This window comes from Epinephelus lanceolatus, chromosome 8, assembly GCF_041903045.1.
Source record: "Epinephelus lanceolatus isolate andai-2023 chromosome 8, ASM4190304v1, whole genome shotgun sequence".
NCBI classification, from domain to species: domain Eukaryota; kingdom Metazoa; phylum Chordata; class Actinopteri; order Perciformes; family Serranidae; genus Epinephelus; species Epinephelus lanceolatus.
The window spans coordinates 16641493-16657537 of NC_135741.1; the positions used below are offsets into that span (position 1 = coordinate 16641493).

The 16045-nt window shown below is 41.8% G+C and overlaps 2 protein-coding genes across 2 annotated transcripts; one reads left to right on the top strand and one right to left on the bottom strand.

The window, feature by feature from the left end:
• Positions 1 to 394: 394 nt before the first annotated feature.
• Positions 395 to 8671, top strand: fbxw12 (F-box and WD repeat domain containing 12). The gene is made up of 10 exons (XM_033628009.2): positions 395 to 586; positions 686 to 723; positions 2248 to 2414; positions 2508 to 2632; positions 5004 to 5210; positions 5291 to 5455; positions 5646 to 5856; positions 7117 to 7298; positions 7401 to 7531; positions 7654 to 8671. Exons 1-10 carry the CDS (start codon positions 488 to 490, stop codon positions 7751 to 7753), a joined length of 1425 nt encoding a protein of 474 aa, XP_033483900.1. The 5' UTR covers positions 395 to 487; the 3' UTR covers positions 7754 to 8671.
• On the bottom strand, positions 8458 to 15151 carry ptpdc1b (protein tyrosine phosphatase domain containing 1b). Its single transcript, XM_033628007.2, has 10 exons — positions 14852 to 15151; positions 14309 to 14396; positions 11106 to 11271; positions 10906 to 10986; positions 10696 to 10814; positions 10481 to 10618; positions 9345 to 10387; positions 8901 to 9080; positions 8697 to 8807; positions 8458 to 8592 (listed from the first exon to the last, which is right to left on the bottom strand). Exons 2-10 carry the CDS (start codon positions 14352 to 14354, stop codon positions 8458 to 8460), a joined length of 2019 nt encoding a protein of 672 aa, XP_033483898.2. The 5' UTR covers positions 14355 to 14396; positions 14852 to 15151.
• Between the last annotated feature and the right edge of the window lie 894 nt (positions 15152 to 16045).

The window sequence follows — 16045 nt, forward strand, 5'->3', positions numbered from 1 at the left end:
TTACGCAGTTTATCTTCTCTAAATGATTTTTTCCACACTTACAAAAAAGCATCACAAAATCCTGCAGATATATTTAAAACAATAAATAAAAGACAAGCAAGAAGCAACTTTTTAAAGCAATTATTACCTCAAAAAGAGAGTGCTGCTCTCTTCAGTCAGGCAGCAGGTGGTTAAATCAAACATTTATGAAGTTAAATACAAGCATTCATGTCCTTGTTGAATTTTTCCACATTTAAAATTGGAATTTATCCATAAATAAAGCATCTGCTGCGCGCAACCTGCCGTGCGCCTCCGTCCTGTCCATCACCTACCTTTTACAATGGCGACATCTGGTGGCGTAGTGGAAACATTGCAGGCTACCAGCTAAACAAACCACACCCCCATGTCCCTGTTTTGTTTCCGTAGTTAGCCCAAACATTGAGCTGCTGTCGCTCTCACTTACAGAGGAAGAATAGTAGGTGAAGGGGTGCCTATTATAGATATCAGTATGGATATTGATCAGCCGCACTTGATCAGTGATTGCCTTATTCTTATTTTTACCTTCCTGCCCGAGGAAGATTTAATCAGTGCCTCCAGTGTGTGTAAGGTAAGGAGTGTCCAAGTTGCGGAAGTAGTGAGTGTGCAATATGAGCGAGCCTTTTATATGTTTTGTGTCTGATTAATATGCTATAATATATATTTTTAGGAGTGGAATGAAGCTGCAGAGACTCCCTGGTTATGGAGGTGAGATTTGTTTGTACTTTCATTTCTGTCTTTTGCAACGTCATGCACCTGTGGATAATATCTCAAAACAAAATAAAATGTCTTAACTTTAATGTAGGCTATTTTTTTTTTATCAATATTAGGCCCTTAAAGTCATTAAATGGTTTTAATTTTTAATTTGTGAGTTCTTAATAGCCACAGAAATTTTATCTTATTTCATTTATTCATGTTTTAATCTATTTTTGTCAAAATGAGTCGAGCTCTTCTGTGTGAAGGGTCACATTTCTGATGTTACAAAACTTAAAACCTACCACTGAACCCTGACACTGTCTTTTTACTTTATACTTGCACTCATTTGTTGGCAAAATGTCGCTTAACTTAACTCTAATAACTATATTCCTGCATAAAACCTACCTCTGCACGGGACTACATGTACTTACCTGCAATGAATGAATCAGAAAAAGATTATTTGTTTTAAATATCTTGATAAGGTCTTAAAAAGCATTGAATTTAAGTGTCTGATACCTGTAGACACCCTATGTGTGCTGAATAATATTCCAGCAGTTTCACACCCATGTGTGTTTTCCCCTGTTTTTGTTTTTTTTTGTTTGTTTGTTGTGTTTTTTCACTCTTGACCGTCCTGGCAGAAGGGGCAGTCTCCTGTTTTGCCGATATTGATGACAACTGACAGCTTTGGACTGGACGTCTAGATATTAATCCCCTGCCTTTTTTTCTGAATGGTACTGGGTGCTTTTATGCAGTAGTTCCCAACCGGGGGCGCGACCGTCCTAGGCAGGTACCAAAGAGCCGTGGGGGGGTCGCAGAGCCCTCTTGATTTTAAGGGATGTGTTATGTGTCAAAATTTAATTCATTTCTGTATCAAAAACAAACGAATTTAAGGGGTATATTAAAAGTGTATTTGTTTATTTAAAAATGAATAAGTAAATTAGCATAGACATTTTTTAAGATATGCATTGTGAGGATAAGGGCATGTGTAACATGTGTAGGGGGCACCAAAGTCTACAATGGTAAAAATATGGGTCCCTCAAGAAAAAGGTTGGGAACAAGGTAAGTAAGGTAAGGTAAGGTAAGGTAAAACTTTAATGTCCCTAAGGGGCAATTTGAGATACAGACAGTACAATACATAACACACAGAATCCAGTATCACACACTGCTGCATTTAGGGAAGCAAAACCTCCATCCTGAAGGAAGCATCTAAAACTCAACATGAGGGGCTGTTGAGAGTCTGAGACAGTAGACGCAGCTTTAGAGGTGATGCTCTCTTCATACAGATACTGTACGTTATCAAAAGTAACACCAGTGATCTTACAGCACAACTTCACCACTTTTATCAACTTGTTTTTGTTTTTAAGGCTCAGATTACCAAACCAACAGACAACACTGAAGGAGAGAACAGACTCAATTAAAGCAGAATAGAACAATGTCATGATTGTCCTATCTACATCATGTCTATTGTGTTTGTTTAATTCTTTAAAAAATGAATAAAAAATATTCTTAACATCAAAGTCTGTGTTTCCCTCTCAGGAGGATGTGTCTGCAGCGTTGGAGTTTCTGTAACCTCGCAGTCCTGGGGAGTGAACACGTGAATCACTCTTGGAAGAGATACTTCCTGCGTCGTTGCCACTTAGAGGCGAATATGACTAAAGGCAGGTCAGGAGGTTACACCTGCAAAAGCCTCAGAGGACACACAGGTATGTTGTTTGTCTGTTTGTCTGTAATCTCCTGTGCATGCCTTCATGATGTCTCTCGTATCTCATTTCCATATCTGACGTGCTGTCCATCAGGCAGGGTGGTCGGGTTGGTGTACCTGCAGGGGAACTCGGCTCAGCTTCCTAACATTTGGAGCAGCAGTGCCACAGTGTGCAGCGCCTCCTCTGATGGTACAGTGCGAGCATGGGACGTCCAGAATGTAAGTGCAACACCTTCAGCAAATCATTATGCATTCTCAGTATATATTGTGTTAAAGGTATTTGTATAAATGCAAAATGTTGGCTTGTGTGGAGGCAGAGTTTCAATTTTTTCCCCCCATCTGACCTAAATTATATTGTATTACTTTAATACAGTATTTACAGGCAAAGAAAGGAACACTTCACCCACAAAATGATAATTTGTACATCAATAACTCACCCTGGTGTACTTTAAATTTAGGGGGAAAAAACCTGTTTTTCTCACATGCCTCCACAATGAACAAAGAATCCAAAAACAAGAAAACATCCCAGATGTCCTCACATTGTCTGAGCACAGTTGTACGAACTCTTTCAGTGAAGGAGCAGCCAGATCATCTTGCTTAAACATTACTTCCACATAAACTCTCTCAGGCATGGACAGGTAGTGTGCCTTGGCAAGTGCATGTGTTTGAACTCTGCACATCAGAATGCACAAGCAGAGATCAAACGCATACGCTGGCCCGGACATGCTACCTGTATGTGGAAGTGCTTTAGTGAAGTGCATGTGTTTGGAAAGTACTGAGCATACGACTGGATAAATGAGACTGTGATGATACTGCATGAGTTGTGTGACAGCTTACAAACGGATGTTTTCAGAAATCACAATCAGAAGTACTGTATTGATCCCCAAGGGGAAACTATGATTCGTTACAGTCACTCCGATGTAACGAATAGAGAATTATAAGACTCAAGAATAAGAGTATGTAAAAAAAAAGTGTGTAAATATAAAGCAATAAATAAAATAAAGTAGGTATGAAATGTGCAGTAAAATAAAAAATAAGATTTGCATTATGCTACAGTGATTAACACTAGAATTTAAGATATGAAATTAAAATATTAAAAGAAAATATCATCCGTGTGAAAATTTAACTACAATATATACATCAGTAGAATAAAACAACAATAGAATCAGAGTAAATATAAGTAATATGTACAGTTATGTGCATTGTATGTTGAATTAATATATTCAAGAGGTGAAAAATATTGCACAGTTCAATAATTGCACTGAATATTGCAGCATTTGAAGTATTGCACCCAATAGATAACCAGGAATTATAAATGCAGAAGGTTAAAAAGTCCAAATGCCAGTCTATTGACTCTGACACTGATTTCCTGTGGCGCTCTGTGGTGCATCTTGGGGGAATGAGTCTGTCACAATGTGCTCCTGTGTCTGACCAGCACATCATGGAGTGGGTGGGAGACAGTTTCCAAGATGACACATATCTTAGGGTGGCACGGTGGTGTGGTGGTTAGCGCTGTCACCTCACAGCAAGAGGGTTCCTGGTTCGATCCCTTCTCGAGCCCTTCTGTGCAGAGTTTGCATGTTCTCCCCATGTCAGCGTGTGGGTACTCCAGCTTCCTCCAACAGTCCAAAGACATGCCGGTTGACTCTAAATTGTCCATAGGTGTGAATGTGAGCGTGAATGGTTGTCTGTCTCTATGTGTCAGCATGCCTGTGATAGTCTGGTGACCTGTCCAGGGTGTACCCTGCCTCTCACCCAATGTCAGCTCCTCTCTGATGCTGCCACCAGAGAGTCCAGCTATGACGTTACTGGCCTTGCTAATCAGTTTATTGAGTCTGCTGGTGTCTGCTACCCTCAACCTGCTGCCCCAGCACACAACAGCAAACAGGATAGCACTTGTCACCACAAACTCATCAAACATCCTCAGCATTGTCCGGCAGATGTTAAAGGACCTCAGCATCCTCGGAAAATAGAGGCGGCTCTGGCCCTTCTTGTAGAGAGCTTCAGTGTTCTTGGACCAGTCCAGTTTATTGTCAGTATGCACTCCCAGGTACCTGTAGTCCTCCACAATGTCCACACTGACTCCATTGTCTTTGTCACATTAAGCTATGGATGGTTCTGCTCACACCATGTGACATCTGATATAGTTTTGCTGATGTTAAATGCTGCCCCCTTTAAATACAATTATCAAGAATTTTCTGTTTTTGGACTCTGTGGAGGCATGTGAGAAAAAGAAAGTTGTCTTCATCAGTTGAATATAACCAGCAATGACTAACTGATACACAAATGGTAATTTTGTAGGTGAACTATTCCTTTAAGTGTCACGCTATAAGCTCGTATCAGTCCATTTCCACAGTACATTTCCAACTGGTGTTCTTCTTAGATCTGAGATGCCATGAAGTAAAGCCCGAGTTAAAAGTGACACTCATTCAGACCGTGATACGTACTGCCGTCATGTGCCACTGCAAGCTGCGTGTATGCAGCTTTCATTCCAGCTGAACATGACTGAAATTGATTTTCACAAGACACTGGAATAAATAAACGCCCTCATCAAGACATTCACCTGATGTTGCACCTTTATCTCTCTCAGGGTGAAGTCCTGTGGTGCAGTCCTGTGCAGAGTCCCCTGACAGCGATTGTAACTGATGAACAGCGTGACGTTGTGGTCACAGCAGACTCCACGGGCCTCATCAAGACCTGGCAGGGTCAGACTGGCCAGGAGGTGGCCTCCTTCTCTGCTGGATCCCCACACTGTACATTAGTACAGTACAACATCAGCAACAATTGGTTTCTGTCTGTAAGTTCAGAATTCTCTCAGAAGTCTGGAAATAATATTTTATTTCATCTAGTAATGGTTTTCATTATATTCTCCTCCAGGTTGGAACCAGTCAGGGATCTGTGTGCACACTAGCTGATTCAGCTTTGACTAAAAAGTCCAGCATAATGGTGTGTGACACCTTTAAAGTCAACACACTCCTAGTCTCACCTGACAAGAAATGGATTATTGCTGGAACCAAGGACAATGATGATTTAAGTCCAAAGGTATTTCTTGTTGTCTTTGACAGGCTGACTGTATATTTGTGTTTCCTGCTCTGGTCTGTTCTCGTGTGTTTCCTTTAGCCAAATTACCTCAGTGCAAATAACACAGTGGGGGAAATAGGTGTTCTGGGATGCCAGGAGTGAACCATTACACACAGATTTTATAGACTTCTGTTGTTTGGTTTGTTTGCAGGTGATTTACACCGAGAGTTTGACCTCGCCTTCTGAGGACGAAGATCCTCTGTGCCAGTCTGTGCCAGTTACTGGGTGCCAGGCTGCTGTCTTCATACCCACCCAGCCTGCCAGACTGGCCATCATCCACCACAATGAGCACCCAAACAACAAAGCCCTCACTGTGTTCGATGTCAGCATTAAAAAGACGAAGTACAAGTCAGATATCCTGGGTGAGGACTGATGTACGTGACTTTGAAATGCTTCAGTATAAATGTGGTGCAGAATCTTATATTAGTCATTAGAAAACTGCAGTCACTCAGTGAATCATTGTAGGAAAATCCACTAGTTCCTGCAGGTATTGTTAAGCTGCTGGTACAGATGCTGCCAGACAGGATACATTTGTCATTGTGTATTTTGCTTATTCCCGTGGATGACCGGCATGCCAACGTCTCAAGAGTGGAAGTTTAAAGGGACAGATCCTTCCAAAATCAAACATACCTGTTTTACCTCCTACCTGTAGTGCTGTTTATCAGTCTAGATTGTTTTAGTGTGAGTTGCTGAGTGTCGGAGATACCAGCTGTAAAGATGTCTGCCTGCATTACAATATAATGGGACTAGATGGCACTCGACTTGTGGTGCTCATAGTGCCAAAAAAAAATACATTTGAAAAACTCAACAGCAATGTCTCTTTACAGAAATCATGACCTGGTTACTCAAGATAATCCACAGACCTTGTTGTGAGCAGTTTCATGTAGGAACTATTTACTTTTTACCAAACTACACCCGCTTACTGTATCACAGCGCAGAAGGAAGCGTGCATCTACTCACAGAGAAGGCTTGTGCTTCTGACAGTGCCAGATATATACATTTATAGCGTCCTCCTCAGCTTAGCTGTAACAGTAGCTCAGTGGTGTTTCGTGAGCTAGCAGTAGATGCACGCTGCCCGCTGTGTGGTGAAGCGGTTGACGGATGTAGTTTGGTAGAAAGAAAATAGTTCCTACATGAAACTGCTCACAGCAAGGTCTGTGGATTATCTTGAGTAAGCGGGTCATGATTTCTGGAAAGAGACATAGCTGTTGAGTTTCTCAAATTTTTTTTTCAATTTTTTTAAAGTAAATAAATTAAATTTCATTTCATTAAATTAAATTTAATTTAATTTAATTGTATTTTATTTTTTAATTATTTTATTTCATTTTTTATTTTATTTTATGTTATTGTATTTTATTTCATGTCATTTCATTTTATTTCATCCTTGGTGTTTTGAGCACCACAAGTCATGCCATCTAGTTCCACCATATTCGAGAGAAGGCAGACACCTCTGTCCCTTTAATATTAGTGTTAATATAAGTGGGTACTTCAGAAAATGAATATGACAACTCTACATCTCAGAATTACTCCTACTCCAACAGTTCAGGGGTTTAAAAGGTGGATGGATTTTTCCTAAATATTGCTGTAGGCTTGTGCTGGTATGATTTTGAATCTCTTTTTAGTCCAGCAGGTGGAGTCCTTCCCATTGACACTGAACAGCTGGTCCTCAAACATCCTTCTGGAGGCCAAGGACAGCAACTGTTTAGTGCTGGCATCTGGCCAGGAGCTGTGGATCTACTCTCTGAAAGGAGCCCAGCTCGCTAGCTTTAAAGAGCATGTTATGCCAATCTCTTCTATATGTGTGGTAGGCTGTTTTCTCATTTGGAATTCAAAGAAATATCCCTTCACTTACTGAAAGTATTTGTTGTACACAGTACAATTATGGTCTTTGTCTTCACATTTACAGGATAGCTTTCGAGCCGTGACAGCATCTCAGGATCTCTCCTTACGAGTGCTGACATGGAAAAATGACAGAGATCGTGGGTTGACCCTGGAGAGCCAATACCACTTACTGGGAGGCTCTCACACAATGTCAAGGTACTGTATGCTTTAGCACTGGTCCGCAGCCAAGACACTAGTAACTCAACAGCCCAATTACGGGTGGGTTTTCTAATCTACATTTCCTAACCTCACTTCATGCTTTGTGTCCTGTTTTCTAGAGGGTTTACTCATGTCGCCTGTGACTACTCAAGCATTGTGGCCTCAGTTGAGGGAAACGACGGGAAGGATGTCCTAAAAGCTTATTCCTTCACCTCCTAAGCATCGCTTGCTCACAAAAAGGTGCCTATAAGCAGTTTGCACAACCCATTAGAAGGAGGAACATTTGCTTTTATTGTGAACTCCATCATATATACTGACATCTGGATGTTCTTTGGAAAGTCTATGTTTACAGCAAACAGAATGTAACAGTCATTAAAGATGATATACACTATGTTATGAGACAGGAAGGCATTGATATGCTGTGTGATCAACATGCTTGTGAAGAAAGAAGTCCAGGGGTACTCAACTTGCTTTGTCCGGGGGCCATGTATGCAAAATGACAGGAGGCCAGTGGAGCCCAAATGGTCAGTGGGTCACCCAGCACCCTATTGCACACCTTATTTGGCCCATGGGCTGTAAGTTGAGTATCACTGGAGAAGTCTGCATTAATACGTTCTTTAACTACTCTTCTGAAGCTGAGGTATGTGCTGTTGATTATGACCAGTCTTAAGGCATCATGTTTAAAAAATATATTGGTCACCTGTTTCTCTATATGTTGCCTCCACTCATGACTGAGGTAAGAAAATACTAAGGCATATTAAACGACAATAATCTATGTACCACAAGTGTTTATATTAATCCCACAATGATGAAATATTGAAAAAAAATGTCACAAGGCACAAAAGCATCCTTTCCTCTCTCTCATGCCTCCACATGGAGGTACAGGCAGTGCACCACATAAAGATGACTGGTGGTATCTATGTTTAAGGGAAGGTAGGTGGAGACATTGGTGTCTCATCTGCTTTGAGGGCCATGCATCTCATCTCCTCAAGGACACTCCGTAGGACTTCAGTCATGGACTCATACACTTTGCTTCCATCCTCTGATTTATTGTCCAGCTGTTGAAATGCAAACAAGACTCAAGTTGTTGAAACAAAACCAATAACAAGGTCATTAAATTGTAAAATGAATCCCAAATAATTGGGTGTGTTGATTTTCTTACCCATGTGAAAGCCTTGATGGTACGATTCAGGAATGCATTTTCAACCTCTTGTGGTATCTCCAGCATATGAGCCATACAATCTAGTATGCATGTTAATGTTTGTTTAGAGGCCTGGGAAGAGATGAAAACAAGGGTTAAACCAAATTTGGGAACTTTGTAGTCCTATCTCTGTTGCTTTAAATGTGAATTAATGTACACACTGACCTGGTCAAGTGTGTTGAGGACAGTTTGAGGATCAGTGATAGGGTTCAGGGCTTTGGCGTCCTGGATGGAGATGACCGGCTCTTTAAGCTGCTCCAGCCATGCCCACATGAGCCCAGTGAGGATGAAGGGATCCCGCTCCATACACAGCCTCTCCCAGCCACCGCCTTGGTTCAGCTCTGCCTGCACACATTTAGGGAGTCATGTTAGACCCTGTCTGCCTGTATGTGACTGAGACAACTTATTCTATGTGAAGAGTTTTCATGCCATTAATAGCTGCTTTGAACTTATTGTAGACACTTGATGCTGAGTCACCAAAGTTAGAGCATGGATTCATTTAATAACTGGCATTTGTATGCCATGTATCATGCAGAAAAAAACTTGAATTGCCTTGTCAAAATAAAAGTTCACATCAGGGAAAGGACCACTACATCACTGGTCAGTTACCTGCCAGGACAAGACTCTGGTCCTGTGCTCTTCTTCTCCATCAAGAAAAAGGTCTACTGCCAGGGACTGTGCCACAAGCAACCTCCTGGCCTCCAGGGACAGCTCTGACTGCAGGGTAATAAAGGGCACCTCCGACTTCTCTGACTGCTCTTCCCCTTGAGGCTTCTTCCCATTCATCCCTAACTCTTCCCTCTGCTCTGCCTTCCACCTGGACAACATGGTAGCATATTTGGTACTTTCGTTGTGTCCCACAGACTCACTGCGTTGGATGGTTTTCCCCTTCACTTTCTTCAGCAGAATGGATACATCTTTTTGGTTTTCTACATTCTTGACTTGCCAGAGTGAGCCTGTTGAGTTGTGTGAAAGGCCTGTTGAGCCGCCTGAAACGTCTGACATGTTGCTGTTCCAGCCTGAGTGCTGGGTTGTAGCACGAGCAGCCTCCGATGGGGCAATGGATAATTCAGCATCGCTCTGCGACAAGGAGCTGAGAGGTTGCGTGAGGAGGTTGAGCTGTGAGCTCAGTCGTCTCAAGTCGGACTCGCTGTAGCTCAGACTTTTGCGATGGTAGAAGATGGGTGGCTCGTTAAAATGTCTGGGTAATGTGGGTGCGCCTGGTAAGCGGGGCTCTTTTCTAAAGAACTCCGGGCCCATCTCCTCAATGATACTGAGAGTCATCTCTAAGTCATGGATGTCAGGGGCCTCCAGAATGTCTTCCTCAATCACCTGTCGGTTTTCTGCAATGTCCAACAGCAAGCGAGACACTAACTGGATAATCTTTGGGAGGTGCCTCAGCTCCTTCCTCTCATAGCCATGCAATATGTGTCTTTGGCGGTTCAGGTACTGGGACAGGGTGACTCGGTTGAATCGAGGCTCAGCACAGGAAAAGACACTCCTCAAGGGGGCAAGGAACTGGACAAACTCTCTGACACAGCTCAGCTGACCTCGGGTCTGGATGGAGTTTGGGCGTTTAGCACGTACAAATAAAATAGCCTGGTTGGCAGTCATCCTGGTAGCATAGGCCAAGAAACATGCTAACAGCACACCTGCAGTGAAGAAAGGGGAGACCATTTATTGTATGTCAGATATAGTACAAGACTGTCCCGAAAAGTCAGAACACTTCATACATAATTCCTTACCTGTTCTGCCAAGGCCAGCATGGCAGTGGACTGCTACCTTTCCCTCCTGCAGTGCAAAGGCCATGACCTTCACCATGTCCAGCACAGTGGTGAGGTTGGCCACTCCGTAGTCACTCCAGGCAAAATTGTAGAAATAAACTGAAATGATATTTTGTTTTCAGTGAAATCTGAGCAGCAACACAGAAACACCAATAACCAGTGTATAAAGTGCTTACTGTTGTGTTCCATGAAGACCTCTGGGCGGTACGAGAAGCCACTTTCTGGCTCCAGAGGGCTTCCACAGCTGGCATGTTCACCAGGTGTCTGTAGGTTGATCACCGTTTTAATACCAGTTCTTGAGACAGACACACACAAAGACAGAGACATGAACAATTCATTCTTTGGCAGTAAACTCCTGAGAGACCTTCAGACAAAGTTGTTTGTACCTTCTGAACTGATCGATGATGTTATACTTCTCAATGATTTCTGTTGAGGGTCTGGACATAGCAAGAAGATGATCAGTAACCCTAAAACAACAGAAAAAAAGATAGTGGGGTTTAAAGCTACTGACACGAAAAAAGATCATTTGGAAAACTTATGTTTTGTTGTACTGTCACAACTATTAAAGTAGACCAAGCATGTGTACCAGGATGAGTAGAGGCCTTGAATGGCCTGTTGGGCATCACTCCAGTAACTTGGGTTGTCATACTTGCAATCTTGACCTCCACAGCCGATTGAGCATTGCAAATGTGCAGGGACGATATAACGTAAAGCTTCTCCTACTATTGTGTACTTCGCCCTGGGGGCTCTGACTGGAGTTGTTATAGGAGGAAAGAAGAGAAGACAAATCTGATGATACACAAAACTTAAATCTAAAATTGTAAGCACTATACAGTAAAAAAGGCACACAAAAGGCTTAGTTCCCTCAAATTCTGTTCACACATAAATCCATGTAAGTGAGCACTTTGCCAACTTAATCTATAATCCATCCACTGAACAGGTGTGGTATATCAAGATACTGTGTGAACATTTGTCCACCAGAGCTGTTGCCTGTGAATTGCATGTTCATTTCACTGCCATAAGCCATTTCTAATGTTTACGAGAATTTGCCAGGACTCCGCCCTCTCATTCTTCCATTCCTACCTCTCTGACCGTAAACAATTTGTTACCCATGCTGGTTCCTCCTCCTCCCCCGCCTCCGTCAATCATGGTGTCCCCCAAGGCTCGGTGCTTGGCCCCCTTCTGTTCAACATTTACATGCTCCCGCTAGGCAAAATCATCCACCGCCATGGTCTCAACTTTCATTCATATGCCGACGACACCCAGCTCTACATCAGTACAAAACCCTCTGCCCATCTGCCCCCTCAGTCTCTCATCAATTGCCTCCTCAAAATAAAATCGTGGTTGACATCTAATCTACTCAACCTCAACAGCAACAAGACAGAGCTCATGGTTGTGGCCCCCAAGGCACTGCTCGGGAGGTTGGGGATCTAATCCTAAACATTGACAGTGCCACCATCTTACCATCTGCTGAGGTCCGCAACCTTTACTTTACTTTATTTGTTTATTTGAAGAGGACAGTGCATATTAATGAACAATCGGTACAAATACATGACATCATGTAAATATGCCGGATTTAGCTAGAAGCTAATTTCCATCTGTAGTCCTCACATTTAAAAGACAGACATACCATAAATAACAATTAAATCAACAACATATAAAGTACACAACAATATTAACAGCAGTTATACAGTAGATTCAACAAGGGAGTGATCCTCGACTCCACCCTCTCATTTCAGACCCACGTCAAATCTGTCACCAAATCTCCACCTCCACCCCTACACTCCGTCCAGATCTCTGCGCTCCTCTGACTCCGGCCTACTCTTCATCCCTCACTCCCGCCTCTGAACTTTTGGTGACCGGGCCTTCAGCGTTGCTGCCCCCACCCTCTGGAACTCTCTCCCCCCTGTAACCTGCAACGCCCCTTCACTGGACATTTTCAAATCCACCCTCAAAACTCATCTGTTCACCATGGCTTTTTAATTCGATAATCCATCTCATGCCCAGTGTTCCATCACACAGTTTCTCTGCTTTCTTCTGTTGTTTGCTATAGTTTTTTGCTTTTCTGTACTGCCTGCGTTGTATTGTACTGTTCTGTTGGTGTTATTGTTTCATTACTATGTATTGTAAAGTGACCTTGGGTTTCTTGAAAGGCGCTATATAAATTAAAGTTATTATTATTATTATTACATCCAACCGGTCTAGTGAGCGAGACCAGGACCTCCATATCAACACACAATCACACAACCAACTGTTGAATCAGCTGTCCCCTTGGCTGGTCTCAGACAGTTTTGCAGGTGAAGACATTGGATGTGGAGATCCTGAGCTGGTGTGGATGCTTGTGCTTTAAGGTTGTGAGGCTGGTTGGATGTACTGCCAAACTCTCAGAACCGACATTGAATACGACTTCATTGAGTGAAATAAATATTCAGTTCACAGGCAACAGTTCTGGTCAGACAAAACAAACCATCGCAACATCCGCGTCACTGTTTGTGTGATAAAACTGCACATTTTAGAGAGGCCTTTTATTGTGACCAGCCAAGACACACCTGTGTACCTCACTTGCCCTACATGTACAGGAGAAGATGAAGCACTTAAACAAGCTAATTGTCTTCTTATCCACCAACTATGATGCCCCAACTAAAGGTTTTTGAGGCTGCTTTCTCTTCAGCTATTTTGTACGGGTGTTAGGCTTGATTAAAAGTGCCGTTAAAGTCTGTTGAGTCTCTTTACATGACTGGGATGAGGTCTACTACACCTAACCTAACCTGCCTATTGGAAGCAGGACTCTCTTCAGTGTAAGCCTTAGTGAGAGAAAAGCAAGCCAGGTATTTGACCAAGATGAAGCAGCATCAGGGCATGCTAGATGACCTCTTGTTGTATGTTCTAGAAATGACTAGAACAGAGAATCAAGTCATGAACTTATACTTGTCTGAGATAATGGAGAAACAAGATCATATAAAGAGGGAACAAGATACCAAGCCTACCAAGCCATCAATCCGGATATATCTGTTCATCCACTTTATACCAGCAATACACCGTACATTGAAGACCATCTGAGAATAACTTTCACACAGTTCCGGTTGTCTTCTCATAGATTGCGAGTGGAAATAGGGAGGTGGAGCCGTACACCACCAGAACAACGTGTGTGTTGCTGTAAGACCGGCATAAAAAATGAAGAACATATCCTTGTGTGCCCTCTTACATGGGCTATCTGTGAGAAATATGGACATGACTCCACTGAACTGAGCTGGCTCTTTGTGGACTACTGTGTAATCAATATCTGGATATACCACACCTGTTAGGTGGATGGATAATGAAGACAAAGTGCTCACTAACACAGATTTATAAAAAGAAATGAGTCTTCTGTGTGCATTCAAAAAGCAATAGATGTTTCATTTCAACTGAAAAATGTGAGCATAAACTAAAGTGTTTGTTCAGTGATCTAACATACTTCAATATGTAACTGGAAGCTATAAGGTTAGTGGTCTCCCAGAGTAAACAGGTAAAATACTATTAAATTCCCATGAAGAGTTTTTATGTCCTTAATAGACACCACAGTGCCACATAGGGACGCCACCAAATGTAGGTCGTTTTGTAACACCTCCATGGTTAAGACCATCAGTGGTGAGTGATCACTTAGGTGTCTAATCCTTGTCTGGCATTGCAAGTATGTCTTTGGGGCATTACAATAAAAATAGCCACTGGCACATTTAAAATGCACCTTTCTATAGTCATTGTTAAGTCACTGACAGGACTGAATGACGAGCAACCACCATCCTTACTTACTGAATTCCATCAGAGCTCCACCTCTTGTCTTTGCATTGAGTGCCATCTGAACAGTCACTCAGGCTCACATCCACAGTCATAGCAGAGCCTGGACACACATATATTTACCATGTTACACTATGTTATACACCTTGTTATGCAGTCTGTAAATAAGTTGTGCTGTAGAGCTTTACTGTAAGTCTGAAATACAATACTATACAAGGTATCTGATGATTAACCAGAGCTCTGGATTTTATTCCTTTTGGAGTTTAATATCTCTCTTTATACATGACAAGACAAGTTAGAGAAAACCACTTACAGATACACACTTTGCTCAAAGATCAACATCATCAATCATATTCAGTCAAATGTAAAGTAGACATAATCCATTTTAAAGGATTGCAAGCTGCTATTCTTAGCTGATAGTTTTACCTAATCACATTCATTGTCACTCTTCAAGACCAAAGTGAAAAAAACAATCAACTTTGAAATAGCTAACAAGAAAAGACCAATCCAATCATAAATACACTAAATATATTTAATTAGGAAAAAAAAAAGATTTACCTGTAGTACGAGAGTCGAGATGCTTGTAACCACCATCTACCAACACAAGTGGTTCCCAGCTGCAGTCACCAACATTTCTGACATCAACCGTCCCAGCTCTGACGTTGTCCCCAGCTCTGTGGGAAGTCAATCCTTTGGCCTCACTTGATTTGATTCGTCTCAGATTATCCCTATGTGGCGGGGTGGGGCGACACAAGAAACCCAAAGGATCCTGTGCGCTTCTTTACGGAGAGCCATCTACCTCACCAGGATGACAGATCGAGCATGTAGATGAATCAACCCCAAGAATGTGTTGAAAAGTAGCTGAGATTGTGTCCTTTGTAAATATCTCCATCATCAGGTTCCTCCTGTCTGAGACTCTGGGTGGGGGAGCGTAAGGCTATTTCTGACTCCTGTTGGATTAGACTAATCTTATTACTGTACTGTTACTGAAGTATAAAATAGGGTCCACTCCTCAACAAAAACTCAGACTATAGCCACGCCCCTTTTGCTTTCTTTTGGACTGCCATGAGATACAGAAATTCACAATACATTCAGCTCTATTAATGTAATCATATTGTCACCAGTAAAGAACTGACCAGATCCTCAATGTATCTACTATTTAATTAATAATGTGCATGTCTACTGTTGTGAATGAGTACAAATACATTTGGGATAATTGTCATGAGTGTACAGATGATTTTTTGAAATCAACACACTTAACTTTTTCAACTCTGTTGCTCCAGATAGTGGGACCTTAGTGGCATAGCAAGTAGATGCAATCTGATTGGCTTACCTTGCACTGTGCTAAAGCTGGTTAAGATCAGGTGAGTGGAGAGAGAGATCAGTCTATGATGTATGGCATTTGGAGAGACTTCAAAGCCAATAATCCCAATCCAATGCTATAATGCTGCTTTCCCTTTCTGGATTTTTATCCATCAGATTTCATATGCTAATATGAATACACTAATTGTGTGAGCAGAACAATCCAAAATTCATACAGTTACTCATACAGTTTTTAATTAATCCATACCAACTGATCTATCTACTTGAAACTGATCAAATTATTAGTATTAAACTGCAATATCTTAATTGTGCAGTCTACAATTTATGAGTAATATATAAATACTCACATATCTGGAGGTGTTTGATCAGTCTGTACAGATCCAGAAAAAAAAATCAAATATATTTCTATAATTTGTCCAATACTTTTGC